General features: G+C 36.2%; 1 protein-coding gene across 1 annotated transcript in view; it reads right to left on the bottom strand.

The window, feature by feature from the left end:
- Nucleotides 1–13891, bottom strand: part of NEK10 (NIMA related kinase 10) — an 82118-nt gene that overhangs the window by 55168 nt on the left and 13059 nt on the right. The window contains 7 exon segments of the mRNA XM_039713660.1: nucleotides 7394–7497; nucleotides 8123–8170; nucleotides 8751–8887; nucleotides 9443–9564; nucleotides 9678–9779; nucleotides 11084–11152; nucleotides 13776–13853. Of these exon segments, the coding sequence (XP_039569594.1) occupies nucleotides 7394–7497; nucleotides 8123–8170; nucleotides 8751–8887; nucleotides 9443–9564; nucleotides 9678–9779; nucleotides 11084–11152; nucleotides 13776–13853 (660 nt within the window).

Here is a 13891-nt window from a genome sequence, read left to right as displayed (position 1 = left end):
GATTATTTGGTATGTGATGCCAAACGTTGCTATAATGACTAACAAACAAATGAAATAAATTCTGAGAACTGTGACAGGCCTGCCTCATGTATCATTAAATAAAGATATAACCAAATATGAAGGTGACCCCTATTAATTAGCTATATTTTAACTTTTTTTAATTTGTTAAAAAATAGTCAAACAACTATACAAGACAATCCTCAAACAGGAAGAAAGATTAAAATAATATGATGTAGTCATAATCCTTTAGATTCTGGTCACCCTCCTTCACTTTTTTCACTTTACACTATGTTTAGAGTTGCAGAATAAGTGATAATGAAGCAAGGTGGTTTCAAAAAAGATTAAAAATCTGTGGAAGACGACATGAAGGAAAGACAGAACTATGAAAATAGGAGTAGGCATACTTGGCTAGTATCTTAACCTCCTACTTAATGGTCTCTGCAGCTTTCATAATAGCCAAATTAAAGAAACTTTAAATCTTAGCACTCTCCTCCAATAAGCATTTTAGATACCTGCAATGGTTTTACATTACTGTTTTTATTAAAATAATTTGGATTTTCATTTACTGTTTCATTTCCCAAAATTCTGACCTAAATTTATCTTCTGCCATATAAACAAGACAAAAATTATCCAGATACAACTTAACAACACTGACTTCATATTTGCAAGTTTGCTGCCTTAATTTATATCTGAACCCTATTCGAAAATGTCAGTAACTTCTCCTAAAATCAAATGCACACGCAAAGACCAAAAGCACAGCAAAAAAGAATATTAACAGAGTATCAAATTTACCCCATATAGGAACTTCTGACCAGCTCACATCAGATTTTCACTGTGTACCCACTGAAGAGTTTCTTCTACTACCCTGAACGGTTCAGGATGAGACAAAAACCCTTTGCTTCTCTTCAGCAAGTTTGCAATTGTTATCAAGCAGGTTTGTAAGCAACTTACTGAGGTACAGCAATTTGGAGTATAAAATTATAACTTTAGTTTCTATAAAAACATATGCTAAAATCAAAATAATTTGCAATTTAATCAACAACAGTGCATACTTATGCTCCTTCTAGAATTCATGCTTATTCTACATCAATATAATGTGAACGGAATTAACTTCTCATTCCTAAATAAACCTCTTAGCTATTCTATCATTCTTCTTTCTCTGTGCTTTTATTAATGCTTTGTAAACAATCTACTGCTAGTTTTGTGAAGCTTGTAACTTCTGCACTAGGAACCTAAGCACTGATCCACATCTAGAACTGAGATTTATGGAAAGATATGATCATGGTATTAATCCACCAATGATTTCCAGAATCATCCACATTGATTTACAATGTGAATATAAAAAAGTAGAAGATTCCGCTCAGCCTATTATGGAAATAACTTTTAAAATAAAGTACTACAAGGACTTCCTTGAACCTCAGTGTGAAGAGTAGCAATTCTGATTATGAATATTAGTTAAATGAGCCATGTAATCTGCTAAAAAACCAGCAGACTGATTCAAGTGAATCTGAGCAGTGACTAACACACAACAGACACTGGTTATATCCACTTTATCCCATGGCTACTGCTTCTCTGGACATGGAGCAGAATCCAATAGGTGCCAATAGGTGTTTTATACAACACACTCAAGCAAATAGTCTGAATTACAAAACTAATAGGGAGCTTTCTTTCAGCAACTCTTTGAACTTTTCAAGTCACATTCAGTTAACCATTCTGACACTCGATGGCTGCCTGCTATGATTAGAAGTTTATCCGACAGCTGAGTTGTCTCAAAACAAGCATTCTGCTACTATATAATCCTAGGTTCAGACCCATACAGATCTTTCCAGCTGCTATTTTATCCTGTGAACTAAACATTAAACAGAACATACTTCCTAAAACAGAGTAGGGTACCCTTCACAATTCTCCTTGACATCAGCTCTGAAAGGTGTCCAAGTGATTCCATACAGCCCTCTGACCATCAAGGTCTAAACCTTGCTGCAACTAAATAACACTGAGGAAAAGTGATGATCTACAGACTCTTATGTTTTGCCCTACAAACAGATGCAGCTATGGAGCTCTAGACAGAAATATACTGTGCTAGAACCAAAATACAGCTGCAGTAAAATATAGCTGCAATAAAAGCAGATACACATTTTCAATTTAGAACTGTAACTTCTCAATGTCTTATATAAAAAGGCTGGGCAGATTAAAAGGAAAGTCACTGATAATATTGGTTCAATGAATCTCTAAAACCCTATAACAAGACAACTTTCAACCAGGCTATACCTAAAATTCCACATTTTTTGTGTGTGTCTGACACAATACATGAGACTTTCAGTCTGACCGGAGATGTACAGTTTTGGTAATACTTTTCTATCAATTTAGACTGAGATGTCTTACAAAATTGCAGGTTGGCATGACTTAATATTTATATTTTCATGGCATTGGTAGTTCAATTAATTATGATTAAATGCTGTACAAGCATGGAAGATGGTAGTTATGGACCCCTTCCTATGGAATTTATGTCAAAAATTAAACAGCAAATGAGTAGGGTGGGCAGTTCTAGAGACTACAAAACAACAACATGCTTAAAGCTCTCTATAGTCAGAAACAGCCCGGCTAGGATCAGATTGTAAATGTCTGTTTACATTTGCAACAACACACAACTTTAAAGACCCTGAAAAGATTAGGATAATTCAAACTTAATTGACATGTCTAAAAGATGTCCTGGGAAATACGAAAAAGTTATACAATTTTCACATTAAAATGAAGCACCTCCTGGGCTTAGAACTTTCATTTCTGTCTTGCATAAGTTTAAAAACAAAACAATAAAGAAAATTCTGAATAAAGAAAGTATCTAACCACATACATTACTTAAGAAAAGCAAAACATAGTGTGGCTATGAATATTCAAAAATTCTTCAGAATATTATCGTAGAATGTCTTGGGTAGGAAGGGATGTTAAGATTATCAAGTTTCAAACTCCCTGCTATGGGCAAGGACACCTTTCACTACACCAGGCTGCTCAGAGACCCAACTAACTTGACCTTGAATACTTCTAGGAACAAGGCATCCAGAACTTCTTTGATTCCAGAGCCTCACCACCACCCCCCTCGCACCAGTAAAGAATTTCTTCCTCATATTTAATCTAAGTCTACTCTCTTTCAGTTTGAAGCCATACCCCCTTGTTCTGCCACTTCAAGCCCTTGTAAAAGGTCCTTCTCCCACTCTCTTATGGTCCTATTTATGTTCAGAAAGGTGCACTAAGGTCTCCCCAGAGCTTTTTCTTCTCCAGGCTGAACAATCCCAACTTTTCAATCTTTCCCCATAGGAGAGGTGCTCCACTCCTCTAATCTGTGTAGTGGTTTTGGTTCACCAATTTCAGATCTCCCATGCAAAACCATCACAATCCTCTTCATAACCTTCCTCTGGATTGACTCCAACAGGTCCTTCTTGTGCTGAGGACCCAAGAGCTGGACACAGTACTTCAGGTAAGGTCTCACCACAGCATGAGGTATTATCTCAGGTATTTCTTTTTCAATAAGATCTATACACATGGTATTCAGAGACCATCCCTAGAAGAGGTCTCTCAAACTTAATCTTGCATTGTGCCAGGCCAGCTGCAGATTTCTTTGTATGAATTCTTGTTTTCTTTCACCATAGGTCCCTGCCTACCAAGTTCTGCTGGAATTGTTCTACAAGGGCCACCTGTGGAATGTTTCTCCATGAATTCAGGACAAATAAACATAATTCTTTAGCAGGTTTAGTGTTTTCCACTGTGACAGCAAGGTGGGAGTGTCTCCCACTCTGTGCACTCCTATCCTTTTCAAATGACATAAAAGCAGAAAGTGTGTAAGAGATCTTCAAGGGTTTGGGAATGTGAGTGGTCCCATTCTCATATACAAGGCACAAAATGCCTATCTGTGAGTCCTAGAATTTTCTTAAAGCAGTTCATTGGTGTAGCTGTTGCAGAATTAAAGTCTGAATCTCCAAAAGGTCCTTCTCCAGTATATTGATCATTTCCCTAGGTTTTTTTAATTAAAAATACACCATAAGAGTCTGAAACTAAGGCACCTCTCTAAATACAATATTTTTTAAGAACATTAGTTACAGACGAGTTATCTGCCTTTGTTATACTGCCAGCCTGCAGATTCTCATAACAAGAGATTAACAAGTGTTACTATTTCCAGAAGGACTGATTGAGAAAGAGAAAATAGAGCAGTATTATAAGATCCATTTATAAAGTAAAATAATTTCAGCCATATCCCACTTACACAGTCACACAACACTGCTTCACAGGTAGTCCACTACTCTAGTTAGATCAAGACAAGTTTGGGTCAGTTTTCAGATTTGAAAGACTCCAGAAAATTGAATTCTCTCTATTCAGGATGAGTGTGCAGCTTGTAAATGCAGAAGTATAGTTTTTAGTAGATCTTAGAGCAGACCTTCTATTTTTAAAAAGCTGACAGAATAAATTCATTTCAGAGATTTCTCAGCATTTTAGCATATGCTTCTGACATTTTGTTGTAACTTTGTCATGGTTTAACCCCAGCCAGCAACCAAGCACCATGCACTCAATTTCTCACCTTCCCCACCAGGAAGGAGAATCTCAAAAAAAAAGGAAATAAAATTCATGGATCAATGTAAAAAACAGTTTGATGACTGAAACAAAATAAAATATTATAATATTTCAGTATTAATCTGTTATAAGTTATATAATATAAAAAAAAAAAATATATATATATATATATATATATATAATTGCTATTATTAATAGCAATTGTAATTAAAATCATGTGGGGCAGAATAAAACTCAAGAAAAACAAATTATGCTCACTGGAGTTGCTTACCACCTGCTGAAAGGTGCCCAGCCATTCCATGAGCAGGCCATCTTGCCTGCTGGCAAGTCCTGGCCATCTTGCCCCAATTTATATACTGGGGTTGGCATTCCATGGTATAGAATATCCCTTGGGCTAGCTCAAGTCAGCCATTCTGGATGTACTCCCTATTCCCAGCTTGTTGTGCAGCTCATCACTGGCAGAGCATGGAAAACTGAACAGTCTTTGATTTAGAGTATACAGTCCTCAGAAACAACTAAAATCTCCATGTGTTATCAACATTACTGCCGCACTAAATCCAAAACACAGCACTGTACCAGCTACAAGAAAGAGAATTAACTCTATTCCAACAGAAATCAGGACAAACTTTCACCAAGAACACTTGAAATGTACTAAATGGACAGTACATTTATCCTCAACTATTGTGAGACATAATCATTAAGATTGCTCCAGTCTTTGGCATACATGGACTCCATGAGTTAGGAACGATAACACAGCATGCATCTATAAAGTACATATTAATTATCATCAGAAAGAAAGTAAATTCATCTCAATTTCATTAAGGTTGTAAAAAAATAAAATTCAGAAACAATAGATAAAAATTCTTCATCTGTCCCCAAAAATTCAATAGGTACTATACATGTACTAGCTGTAGGACTAAATAAAGTGAGTGTTTGTTTAAATACTGTAATAGTTTTGAACTAATTGCTGTAGAAATGTTCCAAATAAGTTTCTGTTCTTCCAATTTTCCTGAACTACTGTAAATCTTTGACAGAAATATAAATGCTTTTCAAGGGCAATTTTGAGCTTATACTTGAAAGCACATTTAGACTTCTCCATATTTAGAATGGACTAAAGATAACAAAAGGTTGTTGAGACAAGAGTGCCCCTCAGTGGCAATAGTTGATACAAAATACAATTATATGATACTTTAAAATAATATTTGGAATATTTCTTTTCGTCACTCAAGGACAATTGCACCATTAAATCACATTCTTTCAAAACTGCATCATTACTAAGAGTCTGAGGGGGCTTAGCACATAAACTTTCATAATGAATAAATTTAGATATGTATATCATGAGGTAAAAATATTTACTATGAAACAACAGTTGTTAAATATTTATAGCTGAGCATTTTGTGGATGGGTGTGCATGTGTGTCTACAGTTTACTGTTATATTTAAAGAAGAGAGGTTGAGTTTTGCATAAAGACTTCTTACAACAATTCTGCAGCATTCAAATTGTTTGTTTCCTTCTGTGTCATGAGCAACAAGAAAACACGCAGTAGTTCTTCAAAAACTTCAAAAACTGCAGGATCTGAATGGCCTGGAAGGCTTGCTCTGTGTACCAGGCTCTATTAATTTGCTCAAACACTAAAACTACGCCATGCTTTGTACTGCTCACACACACATATTGCTTTCAAAGTCTGTCCTGGAAACTGCCTAGGTTCCTTCCTCCACACTGTGCTGATTACAGAAGCATACATCAAGAATATTCACTACTACAGACTTATACAAATAGCACCTCACTGCAGCTGATCCGGGAATAACTGAAGGATGCTAACCAATTTCATGGCAGAATTGGAATAGAATAGACAGCTGTTATACTTTGTATGTTCATTACCACTTGTTCTGTAATCTGGTTATTTCAATATTCTTGCTAATTTAAATAAAAACAGGCCTTGAAGCATAACTATAGTTTAAATATTTTAAGGCTAAATCATCTCCATCATATTTACCATCCACAGCTGCAAAAAATATAGCCATGGCTGATAACACAAAATTTGCATTAGCAATTATTTTACTTCTGTGCCTGGGAAGGTCATGGAACAGATCCTCGTAGAAACTATGCTAAGGCTGACATAGAACAGGATTTGAGATGGTCAGCATAGCTTCAACAAGGGCAAGTCCTTCCTACCCATAGTGACCTTCTGTGAAGGAGTGACTACATCAGTAGACAATGGAAGGACAACAAATGTCATTCATCAAGAGTTCTGAAAAGCCTTTGGCATGGTTCCCCAAAAGAGTAATTAATAAGTAGACTGCTAAATGGATAAGAATTTGATTGGATGGTTGCATTCAGACGGTAGTGATCAATGGCTCAAAGTCCCAATGGACACCAGTGACAGGTAGTGTCCCTCAGGGGTCCATACTGGGATCAGTGTTATTTAATATATACATTAATGACATAGATGGAGGGATCAGTCTAAATAAATTGCAGATGACACCAAGCTGAGTGGTGCAGCTGGCACACCTGGAGGATGGGATGGCATCCAGAGAGACCAGGACAAGCTCAAGAAATGGGCCCATGGCAATCTCACTCAGTTTAACAAAACCAATAACAAGGTGCTGCAGCTGGGTCAGGATAGCCCCTGGTATCAGTACAGGCTGGGAATGAACAGATGGAGAGCAGCCCAGGAGAGAAGGACTCGGGGGTGCTGGTGGGTGAGAGGACATGACCCAGCCATGGGCACTCACAGCACAGAAAGCCAAACGTGTCCTGGGCTGCATCCAATGCAGTGTGAGCAGCAGGGTGAAGAAGGGGATTCTGCCCCTCTGCATCCCTCTGGTGAGACTCCACTGGAACCCTGTTTTTGTTGTTGCTTTTCCTTCAAAGAGTGAAAGTATTCTCCCACTGGCACCCCCTTCATGAGCTCCATCACTATATACAATCTGTCATCTCATTAAAAAAATTAATAGAATATTGTATTTATACAGAAATAATTTTAAAATAGAGTATTTGAGGTAAAAAGTGTATTTTAAAAGCTGTTCTCTTTTAGTCTTTAAAAATTGTATTTGTACAGATAGATACAGATTAATCTAGTTCTACTCTTTTTTGTTTAAGTTTTTCCTCAGTTTATGTCACAGAACTATAAGGAAACTACTGCCTGCTAATCACTCAGCAGGCAGGTGTTTGTAGGTAACTCTGTATTGAAAAGAAAATTAAAACATAATAAACATAAATATGGCTGGCAATCTGTATCATTCACTCTACTACTCACCATAGCCTTTCTCCCTATTTAGCATTTCAATTGTGCATTTTGGATCTTTAGAGGAGAATAATGATGCTTGCTACATGTTTATATTGCATCTAGTTTTACTGACAGATAAACAAATACAAATACTATTTATCTTTTTTTTTTTTTCAATTTTAAAGGAATATAGGCCAGTTTGAATTTGTAGCAGCTCAGAAGAATTATTATTACTCAAATTTGACACACTCCTACTAACCTGTAAATGGTTTTATTGCATATTTTTATTTCTTCATTATGTACAATGTGGTAATTCTATGCATTTACACTCACTTTCCAAGAAGGTTGTGTAATACTGTACAACATTTGGATGATAAAGTTACAACGAGGAAAGAAATGTAGATGCTTAGAATAGTTAAACTGATGGCACAGTAGTTAAAATGTTTAGCTACATGTAGGAAGGATGTTACAAAGATTCCACAAACTTGTCTAGGAACTCCAGTGCACCTTCCTTCCCTGTTACCCCAAATGCAGAGAAATGTTGCGCACCACTAGAGTAATTAGGAAGAAAACAGGGTACTATTCCTGGCTAAACACTCCCAGATCCCTCAACCACTCCTCACAGGACTTGTGCTGCAGAACCTCCACCAGGTCCATTCCCCTTCTCCGGACCAGCTCAAACACCTCAATGCCCCTCTTGTGTGAGAGGCTCAGAACTAAACACAAGATCCAAGGTTGCCTCAGCAGTGCCAAGCACAGGGTGACAATCACTGTCCTGGTTCTGCTGGACACACCATTGCTGATACAGGCCAGGATGTCTTTGGCCTTCTTGGGCATACTGCTGGCTCATGTTCAGGCAGCTGCCCACCAGCATCCCCAGGTCCTTTTCCACCAGGCAGCTTCCCACATGAGAACTCACAGTTAGTAATTCATATCAAACTAGAGCCCATGAGAAACACCTGCTCTTTGATAATGGTTAATTCAGAGACAATATTTTTTACACTGCTATCTCTGTCTTTTTTGTCCTTTCCAAATGCTGGATTGTGTAAATTGACTTCTTTCGTTGCCAGGAGATGTTGTCCATTATGTTTTCTAACCCATAAACAAGGTTAAACCTTTGTACAATAAACAGAGGATGGGGATAGGAAGAATGGTATTATGGCTACCAGATTACTTATCAGAGTCCAAACCTTTCTCACAGAATATATAATCATTGCTTTTTCTGTGTATAATGTAATTAGTAGAAGAACTACAATCCAACAGTACAGGTTGCAGTACACTTCTGAATTTGCACAGTGCTTGAAGCAATATTATCTGTGCCCAGTGTGGCTTTTCAGATGAAAAATGCTTAAATTTTTGTGGTTTTACACAGATTTATTAGCCTTTGCACTAGACAAATGCCGTTAGTGGAAAGGAATAAAGAGAAAATAAGGTAGGAAACCTAAGAGATACACTGGTCAATTGTAAAAGTACAACATGGAACAAACAACACCAGAGCAAACACTAACAACAAGCTCAGATTCACAAAGGCCTTTTTGTACCTACATTTCCCAACTGAAATTCAAAGGACAGTTGTGTCTAGAACAGGTATTAGACACTCTTCATGAAGCTTCCCCTCAAATCTGTAAAATAATAGCAAAATAAAAGTTCATCTTATATACACTTCCAAAAGCTCCACTGCCAAAGTACTCTAAAATTGCATAATTTCCTACACGTTTTGTGGGTGCCTTATTCACGTTCTCAATACTTTCAGTGATTTGCTTCAATATATCCTCCTAGTCATAAATTAAATAACAAATAAATTCGAAATATTTTATGCCTTTCCTGTGCTAAGAGTGTGCATGAATACGACTTCTTAAAACTACAAAGGTTTAAGGTTTTTACTTGCCTTTAACAAATTTAGCTTTGATACCAATCCTTCATAAGCTCTGGTATCACACACATGATGTCCACTATCAATGAGGATTTCAAAGAAGCCAGTAAGAAAATACTAGAAAGGTGCAAATTTTTTTGTATCTTTGAGAAACAATGTACACAGGAGCTATTAATCTACAGCAGAGAATTTTCAGTGTTTATTATTAAAACTTACTTCAGAACCTCCTAAATAGTACACCTATTTTTCACTAATGTAGTAAGATATTAAGCCTCTAACACTGCATACATAGGAGTTAAAGCTCCTTTTAAAAGTCAGACTTCAGCCCCCTTTGGCTGGGTATTAACATAAAGTATAAGTCTTTAAAGTCAATGCACCTTCTGAATTTGCAGTAATATTACTTTTTGTCTTACATTACTTTCTTTTATGCTTGTTTCTTCTTGTAATGCACTAAGTGATAGGATTAAGATTTGTCTGCATTTAAAGAATCATGACATCCATCTTAGAATTTTTGGCCAAGAATCCTAGTCTAGAAGATGAAAATGACTGAGAAAAGCAAAAGCCAACAGATAAGAGGCAACTATTGATTAGTTAGATGCTTGACTGAAGTTTTGTTTCTTTTTTAAACTTATAGAATAAGTAGAAATGCAAAAGATTTGGCATTTGGAAAAATCAAAAAACAGTAAATTAGTCCAGATTTTTCAAAAAATTGTCACCAAACATGAAAATTCATTATAAATGGAGGCACTTTCAGTACAATATCCACTTTTTAAAAATAATACAGAAGTCATATAAAGAATTTTAGTAATTTATGATACATAATAAAAACATACAGAAACAGTACTGGCAGGAAGACCTCCTAGACACTCTGATTACTATTCTAATGCCACAAATCACACTGTAAGATTTCACACAGCCTTTGTAACCAATGTGGTGAAATAGTCATCGTACTAGTAAAAATGAGAAATTGATAGAAAATATTTTGTTCTTATTGATCCAAAAGTTTTAGTAACACTCCTAAGTAAAACAGCTTGATGCAAAGTCAGACCCATGGCGAAAGAGTAGAGGGCTCAGAGAAAAAATTTAAACTGCTTCCAGTTAATTGCACATGCTAATCTTCAAGGTAAATGTATGTTTTATTGCCAGCACTGTTAAATCTGTCCTCAACATATATAAAAGATATATTCAGTGGGGGTTAGAAGGAGCCCACACAGAGCTAGGTTGTCTGGCATGCACACAACAGGAGTCTCAATAGTAAACACCTGATCTTGTAGACTGCCTGCAATGCAGGAATGACTATCTGTAGTTTTGGACATGACAAAAATTGACCATTACAAAATAAATTACAGTTAGAAAATATTTCTTTCTGATTGGACTTTTGAAAGCTATCTTAAAAGAGTTTCACAAAACATATGGTTAACACACCTTTCAAAAATATGTCAATTTCTTTCAATACTGAAGAGAAATCTCAGGGCTCTGAAAACATAATACTATAGTAGGAAAAGCACTTCAATTAATGAGAGATTTAAGACAGATGTGGAAAAGCCACTGATAAACAACAAGGATTCCCCTTGATACCTTACACACAGTCAAATTTTGTATTTAAATGACAGATTATCTTATTAACCTGATAACAAAGGGAATAAAAATATATTAAGTTCCTCCTGTATTTTAAAAGTGTGCAAGGACATTTAGGGGGAAAAATAAGGGGGAAAAAAAAGAAGTGGTGATGATAGCTACAGCACATGTTGAGGCATACCTAAATTTTGATCATCTCTTTTCATCTACAGATAGCTTAAGTTTTGAGACCTGCTTTCTTCTCCAATGCTGAGAAAGGTAAATATAAAAAGTGGGTTTGTACTCTTGCAGTAAAAAAGCAATTTTCTGAAAAATGCAGTGTGGGATACTGTAAGTAAGACGGGCAGAAGAGATTACTCAATTTTTTGACCCTAAATTTGTCACATTTACAGACAACTTTATGTACCTCAGCTTCTTCATATACCTTAGTTCCAATGCAAAGAAAGTTATTTAAAACAGCTTTGATACAACTCATCTTTAGCTCTATTTGTCAAGACTCAATGATATGGCACATTTATGGCTGAGCAATCAAAGACAGTCCTGAATTAAGATCACTGAGGTCAGAAAGAAGATGAAAATTTCATCATTGAAAACACACACAATGGGGAAGAAGAGAAACCACACCAGCAAATATTCTAAGAAAAATATCTGTGAAACTCAAAAAGGATATTCCAATATTTGCAACTCTATTTCATACCAGTAACATTTTCAAAGGCAACGCAGGTAGCAGTATGAGCAGCACAAGGTTTCATAAACTTCTTGTCCAAAACAGACTTAGTTTTCATATGTGATCATTAAGTCCATTATTAATTCACACAGCTTCATGTTCAACCCAACTACAACTGCTTAGTAGCTCTTGTGAGTTATTTCCAACACATTCTGCTGGAATCTAAAATTCTCAGTGGGCATAAATTAAGCTCCTTACAGTTGTGTGAGGCAACTATACTGAGCATACACTCCAGTTGGTTAGACTGCATGTTAGTTTCATATATCTACTCACCAGAAGGTTTGTATTTATCTCATCCTTAAGATGAAGTGCACTATAAAATCTCCTTGCAGTAGAAAGGTGTCTACTGTACTGAATCTGCTCTCCAATTCTAATCCAGAAGAACTGTGATGATAAAGATGACAGTAGAATTATTTTTGTTTGTTTTTTGGGATTTTTTTTGTGGAAATGCCTTTCTTTGCTATCCAAGCACACCTACCTAATTAGACAGTGAAGTAGCTATATACACATTTTAGGGGCTCTGTCAGAACAAAGACCACGTGAGAGGCAGGATCATGAATGCATTCAGCTGTGCTAAGGACTATGCCAACTAGAGCAGCAGCAGCTGTGCTCATCCTTGTTGGAATCCTGGATGCTGAGAATTTTAAACTTTCTGTTGAAAGGCACAGACTCATAAGAGAGCACTCCATTTGACCTGAGGCTGTGGAGAAGACTTCCAAAATTGATTAATAGCACTGGGATTATGGGTGTGTAGTTGGTTAGAAGTGTGTAATATGACAGGGTGGAAAACTTAAAGTTTGGGGGTTTAGAATATAGTAATAAATATAAGCAAGATGGAGGTTTTAGGGCAGAGGCAGGTTGTTCTTCTTTATCTTCTTCCTCCTTCTTCATGGGTTTGGATGGTATTTTGTAATTGGACAGAAAAGTCTGCATTGCAGGCTTCAAGGGATCAGTTATTGGGTTGAAAGGGAAAATAATGTAGGTGTCACTTCTTAATTTCATAGTTTAGTCTTAAAAGACCTTGGAACAAGAGATAGTTAGCCATTTTGTGCTTTACTAATGAAAGATTGCAGAACTCATGGCTGTGAGGCTGTTACACTGATAAGAAATAATAAACACATGAGTCCCAACATGAAATACTGTCTGAAGTGTTTTCAATCCCAATAAAGGTAGAAAGCACAGAGAATTCACAATCCCTGAACCCCCAGGCACTACATTCCCATATCTTAGAGAGACACCATTGCACAGAGCCTGAGAAAAGCTACCAGGTAATTAATTACTACTGATGACCTTTAGCCTAAGTTGACTCTAACCAGCACATTTATGGGGATAATTGACATGCAAAACCAAGGGCCATTCTATGCTCATTTGGCCTATATTTATTCTACATTTAAATTTTCTCTATTTTATATACTGCCTTCATGTATTTTATTTCCACAGAAAAATGCTCCAGAAATAAACAGATATTAGTAGAGTATCAAGTCTAGGGTGAGTTTCAATGAAGATCAAGGCTCTGTAAAGAAGATCTGATGCTAGACACCCTGAAAAAGTAGAGGAATGATTATCACAAGAAGAATATTGACTTTCCTTTACACTATATGAGGTGCCAGAAACAAAGTAAATCAGAACAGAAATTGAGTCTCTATTTAACTTTCAGTTCCTGGGCTATTTGTTATTTTGGAGTAGGGGATTCCCCTTTAAATATGATTTATTTTTTTTCTACTGTACTTCAAAATAAGCTTTAATTCATAAAAAATTCTCAGGGACTGTGGGGGCTTTCATTGCACAATGATAATAAAGGGAGTTACCTGTAATAAACTGGCTTTTTCAGCATTCCTTTCTTTGTTTTATAAAATTAGATTTGCCATTTTATATATTGCATTTGCCTGGAAACAGAAAAAGGTCAGCATTAATAGTGCCCCTT

The sequence above is a fragment of the Passer montanus genome, unplaced genomic scaffold (assembly GCF_014805655.1).
Source record: "Passer montanus isolate IOZ18808 unplaced genomic scaffold, ASM1480565v1 scaffold10, whole genome shotgun sequence".
In the NCBI taxonomy this organism is placed as follows: Eukaryota; Metazoa; Chordata; class Aves; order Passeriformes; family Passeridae; genus Passer; species Passer montanus.
This window is presented reverse-complemented; position numbering and strand designations above follow the sequence as displayed.